The sequence below is a fragment of the Cervus elaphus genome, chromosome 32 (genome assembly GCF_910594005.1).
Source record: "Cervus elaphus chromosome 32, mCerEla1.1, whole genome shotgun sequence".
Taxonomy (NCBI): domain Eukaryota; kingdom Metazoa; phylum Chordata; class Mammalia; order Artiodactyla; family Cervidae; genus Cervus; species Cervus elaphus.
In genome coordinates, this window is record NC_057846.1 from 12159935 (window position 1) to 12175514 (window position 15580).

Genomic DNA, 15580 nt, shown 5'->3' on the forward strand with positions numbered 1-15580 from the left:
CAGAGACACGTGAAGGGACTCTGGGTGTGGACTCCATGATGTGTAACGGGGAAGAGGGGTGATGTAAACGCAGGGATCTGCACCCAAGGAAGGTGGTATCTTACTGCACAAAAGGAAGTGAGGAAGGAGGAGCAACTGGTTCCTGCGTCCCAATCTGAGCATCGGTTCCCGAGGCTCGGGGGAGACGCGGCCCCGTACAAGGAGCACAGGGCGGGGTGAGGGCAGAACCTCACCCAGGTTCCTCATTTGTAGGTTATCAAGAAGAGGGGAGTCACACGTGACTACAATAGGGCTTGGCGGTTCAGCGGTCCTGGACCACAAGGCAGGATGCCAGGGGTTAGCATGCTCTGTAGGGTGTCCTTTCAAGAGGTTTTACAGTGGAAGAAGGGAAAGGAGACGGTGCCACAAGAGGGTTTATAAGGTGAGATAGTCTAGTCCAGACTTGCTAGTTAATCACCATACTATGCACATCTCATGACAGACATGATGCCCTTTTTACCCAGAATCTCAGTAAATAAAATGTGATCCAATTTCCGTTGGCTCTAGAGTTTGCAGTAGGCAGACTTAATTCTGCATGCCTGTGATATGCATTGTTTGACTTTGGGATTAACTGTTTGTTAAAACCTGAATTATTCAGTGTAAATTGTGCAGACAGATCCCTTCTGGCATGATAAAAAAAATGTCAATAATAAGGATTGTCTAAGCATCTCACTGGGAAACGGACACTATGCCAAATTTCTGTTCTCTGAATGTGTCGTCATGTTTAGAAAGAACTGCGTGCCCTACAATAGTCTGAGTTCCTTGTGGCAATGACATGCTGACTTCTCTGACACTTTTTCATCCAGCCTCAAAGGTCAGGCCTGCCCAGGTGACCTTTAAGAAGCTCCTGGTGCCTACAGACAGCTGTTCAGGTTCCTTATAGCGTCAGTCACATTCTGGCCCAAGCATACTTTTCAGTTGTGATATTCCACAGATGTCAAATCGAATTAAACTTTGTCCAAGCATGCTCATTTTTTCTTTTTTTTTGTACTTCTCAAATTGTCCTTTCAGTCTGGATTTCCCCCCATTCTTCCCAGTTTCACACTCACTCAAGCATGTCTTTGTCCATTTCACACTTCTGCGTCCTCTGCTCCCACCCCCCTGTCAGAAGTCCTGTCTATCTGTCTGTCCATTGACCTGTCTCTGTATGGAATACCTGTCTGCATTTGTCTTCCGTCTATAAAGTGAGTCTTCTACAGCTTACCAGTAACAGGAATCAATCATCCTAACTCTGTATTCTCTGTGATTAGATAAAATGTTCTACCCGAAGTCTACTTGTGACCTAGGATTTCAGGCAAACGTGAAGTTAAAAATAAATAAATATATAAAAGCTTGTTTATATGCATGGAGTCTGCCTGGAGAGATTACATTTTCAATAGGGAAACTGACCCAAATATATATTGTGAGCTACCAATTAAATTATAAACTCCTGAAGGTGGAGATAGTGAATTATTAACCACTTTCCCATATCCAATGCTTACAATATGCCTGGACTATGATTTATATGTTCCTAATATATCATGTAATTCATATATTCTTAAAAATATGTATTATTATTGGTTGATACAACATTGAGAAGAGTTATAGCTACCATGTATTAGTATTCTACTATTTTTATGTGATTACATTTAATTAAAAAAGAAAGATAAAGGTTGGTGTTAAAATTAATAATTAACTTTTCCTTCAACAAATAAATTGGTAAAGTTGATATTAATATTTTAAATTTGAGCCCATCCTCTCCAATTCCAAGATCAGAGGTAACAATCCCCAAAAAAGGCAGATAAAAAGTACATGAGAATCACAACAGCAGAAGTAAGCAAGCCTGGTCTTCCCCATTGTTCCAAAAAGTACCTCAGGCAGGAGATGCATGCTCTTTACTGCAATCTCATATTATCTGTTGCAATGTCTTGCTAATAGTAGGTGTTCAATACATCTCAGGTTAATATAATTAAATGGAAATCAACATATGACACAATTTTGTTCTAGTTAAATTTTAAATCAGTGTTATCATTTAGATACCAACAGCAATCAATACAGGTCTAAAGTTAACACTGGCATTAAGCAATGTAACGCATCGTAGAAACTTTGGTCTCAGTGTTTGGAATTGCCTAAAAATTACTCTGAACAGAAAAGATAAATTACTTCAAAGAAAGAAAAGAATATTCTCAAAAATGTTTTGAGCAAAAGGCCAAATTCCATACCTTTGTATTGAAGGTTGAATTAACAAATATATTCTATTATGTTTTAAATCATTTTAAAGACTAAACATTAAAATAATGAAGATATTAGAGTTTATAAGACTAGATTGAATGCCCTATAAAAGGTATCAATTAAATATATTTATAAATACATAGCATGCTCTGTTCCTTACAACTCTATAGACTATTAACTAAAATAAGAGATAAATGAATACCTCACTTTTTTGTTACTATCACAGTGGATTTATTTTTTGTATATTCATTCTGATACACTCCAAGGTAATTTCTAATATATGATTTTTTTTATGTAGAAGATCCAAAAATGAATTAAATTTTGAATTTCAAAATATTAAGTAATAGTCACCACTTTTAATTTTAAAGCAGTGAAGATTATCACTGGTGGTATAAATTGTACAATTAAGTATCAGATCACTTACAAATAGCTTCCATCATTCTGTTAACTCTGGCTCCACATTAGAATAATCTGGAAAGCCTTAAAAAAATACCAGTGTTGGTTCTTATCTTAAATCAACAAATCATAATTTCAGAGTGTTTTTGAAAAGCTCTCAGGTGTCACAATTCTGTAGCTGGGGCAGATAATATCTGGGTTAAGGAAAGCAGGACACTGGTCTTTATAACCATTTCTAGAAGTAAACCTCTAATTTTGACTTGGTTAAGGTCTTGAACTTGAGTCAATTAGAAAACAGACAAGTGGCAGCCAGGGGCTGGAGCTGGGGGAAATAGGCAGAGCCTGGTACAGAGGAACAACCTTTCAGTAATCAGATGACTAGGGTCTGGGGCCTAATGCGCACCACGGGGACAACAGTTGGTAACACTGTGCGAAACTCCCAAAGAGAAGAGGATTCACATGTTCCCACCAAAAATGAAAGCTGCCTATGTAAAGCGATGCGTGTGTTTATTAACTCGATAGTGAGAATCCTATATCCTTTGTGTATATCAAATTGTCATGTTGCACACTTTGAGTATTTACAATTTTATTAGTCAATTATGCCTCAATAAAGCAGAAAGAAACACCATTAGGAGAGTATAGGTGTTTTTCATGCAACTTGAAACATGCTGATGCAATTTGAGGAAACCAGATTCCACAGGTGTCCAGAAATTGGCTTTTGCTCTATGATGCTTCAAAACTCATTTTCAACCCACATCTGGATCTGAGTTGTGTCTTGCATTTATCCTCGGAAGCGACAGTACTATTCTTTCATGAGGGGCGTGAAGCTCTAACTAAATGAGGCAGCCTCTGGGATAACGATGCTCCCTCCCTGGGCTCATCCTAAAATCTGTGCTACATCAAGCAGAAGCGTCGTTGTACAATCTGAGTCATCTGACCGGTGATTAAGAGAACAAGCGGCGTGGTTTGTGCCTTTTCAAGCTTCCCGGCTTCCACGCAGCTCTGACTGACCGTCCATGTCCCTACAGCTCCGAGCAGTAACTATCTCAGGTAAGCCATAACTCCAGCACCTCCCTGCCGTATCAGCATCAGGGCGGGGGCAGAGAAGAAATTAAACAAGGTTTCTCAGTGGAAATACTGGCAGCCCCCTGACATGGGCCAAGTACACCATGATGCTTTAACTTCCAAAGCATTCGGTCCCCATGAGAAATGGACATGCACACTTAGCAAAAAAACTCTAAACACAGCCTCCAGATTGGACTGAACTGCCAGCTTAGAGAGCGAAAGCGTGAAGAGAGCACAGTTAGGAGCTGATAAACCAAAAACCAGAATAATTTCCATCTAATGGCATGTAAATAAAAATTGTGCAAAGACAGTTTACCGGGGGAGTAATAACCACCCGAAGCTTTTATCCTCACCAAGCATAAGAACCTAACATCTACCTGTGCTCACATATTAATGTATTCTAAACAGCCGTGATTTACTGAATAATGCTGTCGGTTCCCAATTGCCCAGTGGGAACCACACTTAGGAGTTTAGGGAAAATGAGGCTTTAGTTTAAGTGCTTTTATGTGGAATGGCTATGATTTACTGTGCATGAATATTTCAAACACAAGTTTTAAATCAATCAATACATGAAGATGCACTGACATAAATCAGAAGTCTGGAACGGACTCAAAAGTTCATTTACTCCATTAGGCCCTCTCCAGGTGAGCCTCCTATCTATTAATTTAACATCTCTAATGAGTAAAACCATGCACTTTCCTTAAGAAATATGTTCTCTTTTTCAACATTAGTAAGAACCTGTGCCCGATGTCTAGCTGAAGCAGTTATTAACACTCCTGAACCGGAGTCCATTATACAGAGTGAAGTAAGCCAGAAAGATAAAGATCATTACAGTATACTAACACATATATATGGAATTTAGAAAGATGGTAATGATAACCCTATATGCAAAACACAAAAAGAGACACAGATGTACAGAACAGACTTTTGGACTCTGTGGGAGAAGGCGAGGGTGGGATGTTTTGAGAGAACAGCATCGAAACACGTATATTATTTAGGGTGAAACAGATCACCAGCCCAGGTTGGATCCATGAGACAAGTGCTCGGGCCTGGTACACTGGGAAGACCCAGAGGGATCAGGTAGAGAGGGAGGTGGGAGGGGGGATCGGGATGGGGAATACATGTAAATCCATGGCTGATTCATGTCAATGTATGACAAAAACCACTACAATATTGTAAAGTAATTAGCCTCCAACTAATAAAGATAAATGAAAAAAAAAATAATAACACTCCTGAAATCTAGGCATCTTGTCTTTGTCCTGTCCTGTTCATGATGGGTTTGACCTTGTGGTTTCTGAATGTCCTGGCACACACTTGCACAATCACACCCGCTTCCCCTCTTTTACAAAGGATAAGTGGGTGGGTCTAATACATCATGTACAGTCGGCCCAGATGATGCTACATAGTGGGGCTGGAATTTGGGCCAACAGAAGCAGGTGAGGGGTATGTCACCTGGGCCAGGACAAGAGCCCTGAGGGCAGGTGACCCCAGGTGTGCTGCCCTAGCCCATCACCTGAGCTCAGCTGCACCCTCCACCTTGCAGACGAGAAAGCACAGTTTTCTAGTGCTGTGACATGATCCATATCTCAGGACTGGGGTCCAGGAATCCAGACGAGAGAGAAGACAGGGCCATCTATTCATGTAGAAGACTCCCCATTGCCCTTGGAGGGGACAGGATAATGGTTGACAGAGGGGTTTCTCTACAGACGAGCTCAAATGATGGGCTCAGATCTCACACCTGCCTCCTCACTTTCCAGACATTCCATAGCCTTGCCTTATAAATCAAATAAGCCTGACTGGTCCCTGCAGACCCCACAGGGCCCCAAGGGACTGTCCCCTGACCTCTGTCTGCAGTTATCGTCCTGCAGCGTTCTGTGTTCTTCCTCGGCCGCTCCTCCTGCAAAGTACTGACACTTGCCTTTGTCACTGCCCACGTAGCTCTTCTCCTAACTGTCACCAGCCGCTGGGATCTTGGCTCAGATACTGTTCCCTCTGAAGGGTGTTTCTTGACTGAGACCCTAATGTTTCCCCCATCAGCATGCACTCAACCTGTTTGATGGATTTCTGTCTCCTTCCCCAGGAGGCCAGCTCCGTGAGAAATGGGGCTTTCCCAGCACAGATGGAGGCATTGAGGGCACACAGTGGGCACTCCACAAGTATCTGACGATGTGCTAATTAACACAAGCTCCCTCCTGCCTGTGTTCCCTGGAGGAAGCAGGTCACAGCCAGGCCACTGCTTACTGAACCTGGAATCCATTCTGTGTCTCTTGTCCAGCTCTGGTTCACTGGGCTCTGAAGAATACAGGCTGCCACTGCTTGCATCTACCATGATCACCATTGCATGTGCACACACACATGCACACACACACACACTCCCCTCTGATGGACACATTCTGTCAAATATACTGGTGCTTTAAATGTGGTGGTGGCTGAGCCTTGGGTGGCATGTGTGCTCAGGTCTGACTGTCTGCAACCCCATGGACTATATGGACTATACCTGCCAGGCTCCTGTGTCCATGGGATTCTCCAGGCAGGAATACTGGAGTGGGTTGCCATCCTCCTCCAGGGGACCTTCCTGACCCAGGGACTGTACTCAACGTTCCCTGCCGTCACCTGCACCAGCACGTGGGTTCTTTACCAGCTGAGCCACCCAGAAAGCCTGTGGCTGAGCCTTGGGATGAAGGGCACTTTCTGTCTTTATCTCAGCCACATTTTTCCTCTTTGTTAAATGCGACGCCTCGGGGTCGGTCCCTGTTCCTGTGCTCACTGTCTCAGAGTGTCCCCCTGGCAAGCCTTCTTCCTGAGATGCCCCAGGCTGTCCGCCCCCCGGCCACCAGGAGCTACCAAAGGGGGCCACCCTGCAGCCTTGCCAACAGAACTCTGTGCACTGCCCTCCCATCCCACTCCTCGGACATGCTGGAGAGCCTCAGTTTACCCCCAGTTACAGCCACGTTTCTAAGGGCAGCGTAAATCCTCCCTTTCCCCTGCATCCCTCACCTCCCTCTCTTCCTCTGTCTCCTCTCTGACCCCAGGACTGATGGGCTGTGTTTGTAGAAGCCTGAACACACGTCTGCATTCGATGCTCCTTTGCCCAGATCCCTCCCCTCCTCCTTCCTGGTGCCCTGGACACACCCAGGTGATCCCTCCTCTGGGAAACTGTCTGCAACAGTCCTTCTGCTCCCTCTGACATCAGCAGAGGTGAAAATGGATGAAGCTGTCACTTGCTCATAGTTGTCTTATAGTGACACTCTTTTCTTTGGGATTTCCCTTTCACGAAAAGAAATTGCTGCTCCCCAAGGAAAGGTGTTCTGATTGGCAACAAAGGAAGCGGTGCAGCAAGTCTATGGAGGAAATAGAGTTGAGAGGATGACAATGAACAGAGAACGCAGAGGGTTCTGCAGATGGCCTGGTGCAGCCATGTATTTACAGGCTGTGTGATGTGGCCACCGCTTACTGTCCCCTTCCCTGCTGTGTGGTGGGAACCCCTTCCTAATGTTGACCTTTGACAGCATCATGACATTGAGTGGGCGGACCTCTAGGTATTTTTGTCTGTGCCTGTTTGTAAGAAAATTCTATAGAAATTCACATTTTGGGGGAAGGGGATTGTTCTGACCCTTTTTAAAAACACCTTTTAAACTGAAATGTAAATACGCAAAAAGCATGGTGTTCTTCTTTGACAATAAGTCCCTTGGACTGCAAGGAGATCCAACCAGTCCATCCTTAAGGAAATCAACCCTGAATATTCATTGGAAGGACTCATGCTGAAACTGAAACTCCAATATTTGGCCACATGATATGAAGAGCTGACTCATTAGAAAAGACCGTAATGCTGGGAAAGATTGAAGGCAGGAGGAGAAGGGGGCAACAGAGGATGACATGGTTGGATGGCATCACTGACTCAATGGACACGGTTTTGAGCAAATCCAGGAGATAGCACAGGACAGGGAAGCCTGGCATGCTGCAGTCCACGTGGGCACAAAGAGTCAGACATGACAGAGTGACTGAACATCAATAACAACCCATGTAAACCATGACTTTGCAGATCCCCAGATGTCAGGTGAAGGGACCATGCAGGGTGCATGCATCTGTGTCTGAGTCCATTCGCTCCGCAGTATGTCTGTGAGACTCCTCATGTTGTTACTTGTAGAAGTAGTTTGTCCCTTTTCATTTGTATTTAGTGTTCTTCACATGCTCCACTGTGGCTGGGCATGTAGGTTACTGCAGTGTCCGACCATCATGGGTGAACCTTCAGTACACGTTCTCTGTCCTTTTGCACACCTGTGCTCATTTCTGGTGGGCAGGCACCCAGAGTGGAATTGCCGGGTCTAGAGAAGACAGGGGTCCAATTTTACCTTGAAACAGCTGTCCAGAAGGCCTGTGCCCGTCCAAATTACTGCCAACAATGTAAGGCAACAGTAGGTCCGTGCTTTAGGTTTTAAAATATCCCTTAAAATGTTGAAGAACAAACTGCTTGTTTTAGTTAATTTGGGTGAGGAAGACGCTAAGCTAGAGGAAGGTTACTGATGGGTGATGCATACTCTGACATCTCATGCTGTTTACAAAGCACTCACCACACTCTCTTTTCATTTTATTTGCTACCCACGATGATCTGGGGAGGCAGATATTATTATTCTCATTTTGTAGACTTAGGTAGTGAGATACACAAGGCAGAAAGGATATTGGCTAATAAAAAGTACTTAATGAAAAAGGAGAGGACAGGAGTCAGCAGCTGGAAACACAGAGATGGGCATCTTCTGTGAATTATTGAAAGTCCTAAAGTTGCAGGAATCTCTGGTTTGAAAGAAGTTAAAGTATATATTTAAGGAAAGTGGTATGTGTTTCTGATTTTAGTGAATTTATATTTATTAAAAACTTTTTTTTCCTTTTTGAAGTTTTAAGAATTACAAGGGTTTCCCTGGTGGCTCATTGGAACAGAATCTGCCTACCAATGCAGGAGACGCAGGTTTGATCCCTGGGTCGGGAAGATCCCCTGGAGAAGGAAATGACAACCCACTCCAGCATTCTTGCCTGGAGAACCCCATGGACATAGGAGCCTGGGGGGCTACAGTCCATGGGGTTGCAAAGAATCAGACATGAGTTAGTGACTAAACAGCAAGAATTACTTAGAGGTTATAAGATGAGATTTCAGTAGTTTATTTCGATTGAAAGAAAACCAGGAAACGTGGAAGGGCCCCTCAGTGCAAGGGTGCGCGGTGCCCAAGGCCACAGAAATGAGCCGGAGCGCCATCTGGGGCTTCCTCACTGGTTCCACAGACCAGTGGTCCCAAGCCCCGAGGAGAGGAATCTCTTGGTTTCCTTCAACATGTTGTATGTCAATTGAGCCCCTTCCAGGTTCTAGTTTACGGCCCTTACTGTTTACTGTCCTAGACAGAGACAGATAGACAGGGCCTCAGGATCCAGATCCTTGACCTCGGAGGCAGAGCCTCTGGGACTGTATCTCAGGTTACAGGGAAGGGGAGCCCTGTAGTGAAGGGAGAAGGCATGAACTCTACCTGAATTTGAATTAATCTCAAAAGAGGAAGCTCCCAATTTTCCAAAACACATTCTAGCTATTTACTTTTGGCTGTGTCGTTGTTGCTGCTACGCAGGCTTTTCTCCGGTTGTGGGTGAGCGGGGGGCCACTCCCCGGCTGTGGATGAGCAGGGGGCCACTCCCCGGCTGTGGATGAGCAGGGGGCCACTCCCCGGCTGTGAGTGAGCAGGGGCCGCTCCCCGGCTGTGGGGCGTGGGCTTCTCATTGCCATGGCCTCTCTTGCTGTGAGACACATACCCTCGGGCACATGGGCTTGGTAGCTGCGGCTCTAGGGCTCTCGAACACACCTCAGTATTTGTGGCGCGTGGACTTAGTTGCTCCAAGGCATACGGGATCTTCCCCAGTGAGGGATCAAACCCACGTCTTCTGCATTGGCAGGCAGATTCTTTACCACCGAGCCACCCAGGGAAGCCCCCAAATATGTGTTTAACAACAGAAAGTCTTCATTTTATACAAAGTTCTTCATTTTTAATAAAAAGAAAAAAATCAATAGTTGTATAGAATGAAATAAAATAAAGAGAATGCCAATTATTTGTGTCAATGCAAAATTTAAATCCACAGTCAGGTTTTCCCTTGATTTAAAAGATAGAGTATTCTCTATGTAAGCTGGAACTTTATTACAAATACTTTCCACATGATTGATCAATTACAGAAATCAATGGGAATTTCATGTTGTGAAAACTGTATTTTTACAAATAGTCAGATAAACCTATGTAAAACTGGAGCTTGACACATATATAGCTACTTCATACTGGAGAGGTACTCATGGTTCAAGGTTAATATATCTTTAAAAAAAAATTCATCTTATAGACATCAGAAATGTCTACATGATGGATTGTGCTAACAAGGCACTTATTTAATTATAATTAATGATGGAGGCAACATATGAAGAATGGGCTCAATTTTCAGTTGATTTAAAGAGTAGCATGTCCTACATAAATCTGTCATTCTGTGAGGGCCCATAAGAGACACATGATATTGCAAATCTATCAAGTGGCTTTTATTGCATTTGCCACGTTTTTTTGCTCATAATGCTATTTTAAAGGTGAATATATTTAGCAACTACAGAGTGGTTTTACCTGTCAATCAACCTTACTTCTACTTCTGGCATAACTTGATGGCATGATCGAAAAGAGAAAAGCCAAAGAATAAAGTGCGAGGTTCAGAGAAGAAAGGACACAGGGATGAAAGGTAGAAACATAAAGGAAGACAAGAAAGACCATGTTACACTGGTGGATGGCTGTTTATCTGACCAAGAAAAGCCCCAAGTTAAAAGGAATGGATTCTTTGTTTTTAGAAGTTGTAAAAATCTCTGCAGGCTTTATTCTCCCATCAGAGGGGCAGATTCTGTGGCAGAGACGCCAGCAGGGGGCTGCGTTGGCAACTTAGGAACACAAAGAGTTTTCACAGGAATCTCACACAATCTGCTGTCTCATTCACTCTGAGTAACACTGATGGAAATTTTATAGTCATAAGAGTGACTGCAAATGATAAATGTGACTACAATAACATTGAAGGCAGTGAGCACAGAAATGTGTTTTCTAATGTTCCCCTTATCCACCAAATACCCCGAGATTCAGATTCTTTGAGAGAATATTTACATTGATATTAAAGTAGCTTTCACTAGACACCATGTTTTCACTATTATTATTGTTCTTGCTGGTTTTCTAGATTGCTCTTCTACTTTGTTTTCTTCTTAGCAAGTGTGGAGGTAATAACAACAGCGTTTTTTTTTTTTTTTTTCCCCCTTGAATTTGTTTAGTTGAAATATAGTACAATATAAATTAGGGCTTCCTGATGTTCAATCTAGGTAGAAAAGAAAAAAGAACATTACAAGAAAATTACAAGAACAGTATACCTTCCTACAAGACAGGAAGTATCTGTCCTCAGAGTGAAAATACCGAGGCCTCCCTGCAACGTCCAGGCAGCGCTGTGTCCAGCGGGGATGTCAGCAGGGCGGCCAGGGGCTGCCAGAGGCCCACCCAGGCCGGTGCTCTGCGTCCTGCCTCCTGCTGCCCGCGGGCTTGTTCTGGGGTTGCCAGGAGGGTCCACCTGTGGCTTCTGTTCACGGGTGACAGTTCTGCCCCCAGGAGCCAAAAAACGCATGTGATACCTTCCTGCCTGGCGTTGACCAGGCTCCTTCTCAGCATCCTCAGTTCCCGTTTTGGAACACTTCTTACTACCACCCTGGTCCTCTCAGTTTTGTAACCTTTGGTTTCAAAAGGATGACATCCAGGGCTGAATCTGACTGTCCATGGATGGTCAGCTGAGATCCGGCCTTAGTCGTGATGTCATGACCCTTCCTGTGATATAAGGCCTGAGGCCAATGAAGAAGGGGCAGCCCCTGACACCTTTAGTCCTGGTCATGAACTCCAGCATCAGCCTGAAGAGGTTTCCTTACACATCACTGCTGAGCCCCATTTACCCCTCCTTGTATTCTCACGTCTTTTCATCTCTTTGGTTTTACGTGCAAATTTTTCTAATAATCACTTATATATATATATACAAATATATTTTAATATGGGCTTTCCAGGTGGCACTAGTGGTAAAGAACCTGCCTGCCAATACAGGAGACATAACAGATGTGTGTTTGATCCCTGGGTCAGAAAGATCCCCTGGAGGAGGGCATGACAACCCACTCCAGTATTCTTGCTGGAGAATCCCATGGACAGAGGAGCCTGCCCAGTTAGGTGCTAATTTTTTTAATCATCACTTTTATACATATACAAATACATATGAATATATTATACATAATACACATATAAAATCAGTGGCTGATATGCGGTGTTGCAACATTGCAATTGCTTCTTGTATCTACCAATTTGATTTGGAGCATCTTCAAACTTGACATTCTATTTTTCATCTTTCAGTCACTGGTCCAGGTGCCGGATTCAATGATCAGGTTGAGAGGATGACACCTGGAAATGTTTCTGTATTTCCATATGCATCAAATAAGTAGGACTTTTGGAGATCAGTCACCAGTTTAGCAACAACTCTATAATGTACCAACTGATCAGTCAGTTGTGATTCTAAATAGTGCTCTATGAGGGTCTTAAATCAGAGATAGATGTATCTGTTGATGGGAAATAATATGGAGAAAACCCAGAATTTCCTCCAAGACTGAGTGGGGTATTCCTCAGCTTCCCCTGTTACATCCCCATGAGACCCCAACTCCCATTGCTCTGTGCTTTCCAGGCCTGTTCTCCTATAACTGCAGTTAGAATACATGGCCTTGGAAGATGAAGGCACATAAAGGCAGGTCTGAGAAGAAAAATATCGGCCTTGCCTGGGTCCTGGGAATAGTGAAAACAAATTGGTGTGACTCTCCTCAAGTTCAAGGCAGTGTATTTGCAATCTAAGAACTTTCTGGCAGCATCAGAAGAAACTGAGAGATGCATGATGCTCCTTGTAGATAAAATGAATTTACGAGAAACAAAATTGTCCCTGGCCTTCAAGTCAGGCACGTTCTGTGAGGGTCCATGTGCCTGTGGACCAGTGGCAGGTAAAACCTACCACATGCACCCTCCTCAGCATCATCTGTACTTAAATCCCTGAAAATCACTCTTATTTTTTTTTTCACTTCTTGCCCAAAAGGACACAGTAAGGGCATTATGGATTTCAAAATGTGTTTCAAAATGAACACGACATTGTGAATCAACTATACTCCAATCAAATTTATAAAAAGAAAATAAATGTGTTTCAGATAGGTGGCATTCAGACTCACTGGTTGGAACATTACTAAAACCTTCCTCAGTGGCATCTATAACTTTATGTTCTATCCTGCATAGACAGAGTTGTTTGCACACTGTCTTTGTGATTTGCGAGTTTCTGGAGTGTCAGCAAGCATTTAACAAGAGGCTTCCTGTGTGCTGTTCTGGATCTGTCAGGAACCCTCTGGCCCTTATTGATTCCTGAATATTCAGGAATTAAGAGGAGAGGCACGCCTTTCCCGGGGCTGAGGAATCCAGGCATTTCTCATTACAGTGATAAGTACCCTCTTCCTTTTTATGAGCCATACGGTAAAAGGTGATTGTTTGCAACTCTCTCTTTGATAGGGCTCATCTTATGTTTTGTAAGTCTGGAATTTTAATCTTTATCTTTGCTGAGAATAACTACAGTATATATGCTCACGCCATGTTGATTAAAACACCTTTGCTCCATCAGAGCTTTGGTCCCCGTGTCTTTCTTTCTATTCTTTCTCTCTCTCTCTCTCTCTCTCTCTTTCTGGCTAATTCCTTGGAGCGCGGAGGCCCGCTGAGCTCACTTTCTTGCCCGGGCTTCTAAGACCCTCTCGAGAAGGCGCACTGTGCCTTCACCCACTCGAGAGGGTGCCCGGTGCCCACGTGCAGCAGCGCAAGCCGTAAGAACAGGGCTCTATTGGCTTTCCGCGTAAACCAGGGGATGTCAGCCTCTTTCTCTCTCTTACTCTCGGAACCACTAGGTTCCGGTCCATTAAAGGACTAACACTGGAGCATGGGGGTTGTTGTCATTTCCTCATCTTAGGGTCCCAGCTTACATGTGCCAAGTGTTCAGGGAATTCTGCCTTCATTGAGTTGGCTACGGTTTGGGGAAAGCTGGAGAAGTTTGCTTGAGAAAGCATCCAGCTTTCTGACAGAGCCATCCGACTTCGCTTTATTTTCAGATGCATGTGTAATAGTTTCTATTGCCTTTTTCATAGTATTGATAACAATTATTGACTATGGGAAACATGTAGGAAATGATAAAATGCTATCCAGGTGAGATTTTTTTTTTTTTTAATCTAGAATTAGATGCAAAAAGATTCAAAATCAACCCAATATACTATTGACGGCAAGCTCCCTGTTTCACCCAACTACAAACAATCTGGTGTTTTTGTTTTGCAGTCCCCTGGGCTTCCCTGGTAGCTCAGCTGGTAAAGAATCCGCCTGCCATGCAGGAGCCCCCGGTTCAATTCCTGGGTTGGGAAGATCCCCTGGAGAAGGGATAGGCTACCCACTCCAGTATTTTTGGGCTTCCCTGCTGGCTCAGACAGTGAAGAATCCACCTGCAATGCAGGAGACTTGGGTTCGATCCCTGGGTGGGGAAGATCCCCTGGAGGAGGGCATGGCAGCCCACTCCAGTATTCTTGCCTGGAGAATACCCATGGACAGAGGAGCATGGCGGGCTATGGTACAGGGGTCGCAAAGAGTTGGACACAACTAAACAACTAAGCAAAACAAAGGACAGCTGTGTGTAAATCACTAATCATTAGGTGGTTGCATTTGCAGAGTGTGAATATATCTTAGGACTAAAAGTGATAAGATGATGCATTTATGCACTTTCATGCAACCCATATGCTACATCCTTCTTAGTAAGCAAATAGAGAAAATAATCAGAAACTGTTATTTACTGGGTGGGTGCATAGCGATTGAAATGAGTACTATTACGTGTTCATTGACTTACTGGTTAAAACTTAGCAATAATTCCAGCAAAACAATAAAATATACAGCATACTGTCACCACAGTAAAACTTTACTAAGAAGTTGCTAATTGTTTCAAAGTTAATGGTTCATATGAGAGATAGAAGCCATTTTCATTCAAGTTTACAACTCTTGTTTCATCTTCAGCAAGAGAGTTCTGAAATTTCAGGGTTGCCAGAGAACCAGAGTATCTTCTGCTATTTTTTGTCATATAAGATGAAGCCTTCTTACCTTGAAACTGAGCATTAAATCCTTTCCGTCGGTGGTTACTGTCGGATGTGAAATGGAGCCGCAACCAATTCTTGCTACTGATGACAGGAGAAGGGAGGTTCATGCCGGTCAGCCTGGAAGAGAGAATGAAAACAGCTCCCTTGTAAACCAGCCTCACAAATGCCCCATCTCAAACCCGCCTTCACAAGTGAGCACCGACCATCTGCATGCTGAGTTACCTAAAACAGACATATTTGTTAGCTTCGTTCCACCTTGAAGCACTGCAGGTAATTTCACCTCTGGCCGCAGACAAACGCCACATTCATCCTTGATGGAATGAAGGCTTTCACAAGTATTGAACATTTTGATTCTTCTTCATTAAGGATGGCTAACTGAGCCGATATTCCTTTGAGCTCTTATTTCTTCTTATCAGGACCGGGATCATAATGAATTACCAAAGGAATAGAAATACGCAAATGATACAATTCTGCCCTTCAGTGTTTGATCACTTGGCAATTCTGTTTCACCTGAAGCACGCAAACAACTCATAACATCCAGTGTCTCCAGGGTCCATCTGCAGAGTCACAACCTGGGCCCTTCCTTCTGAAGTGGAGAAGAGGGGTGTTTATGAGCTTAGCGACAAGAACTGTCAAAGAGATTCAAAATGC

The 15580-nt window shown here is 43.7% G+C and overlaps 1 protein-coding gene across 1 annotated transcript in view; it reads right to left on the bottom strand.

The window, feature by feature from the left end:
• The window catches only part of CSMD1 (CUB and Sushi multiple domains 1), a 2014689-nt gene that overhangs the window by 716537 nt on the left and 1282572 nt on the right, over positions 1 to 15580 (bottom strand). The window contains exon 6 of the mRNA XM_043893675.1: positions 14934 to 15046. Coding sequence (XP_043749610.1) covers positions 14934 to 15046 — 113 coding nt within the window. The remainder of the gene's footprint in view (positions 1 to 14933; positions 15047 to 15580) is intronic.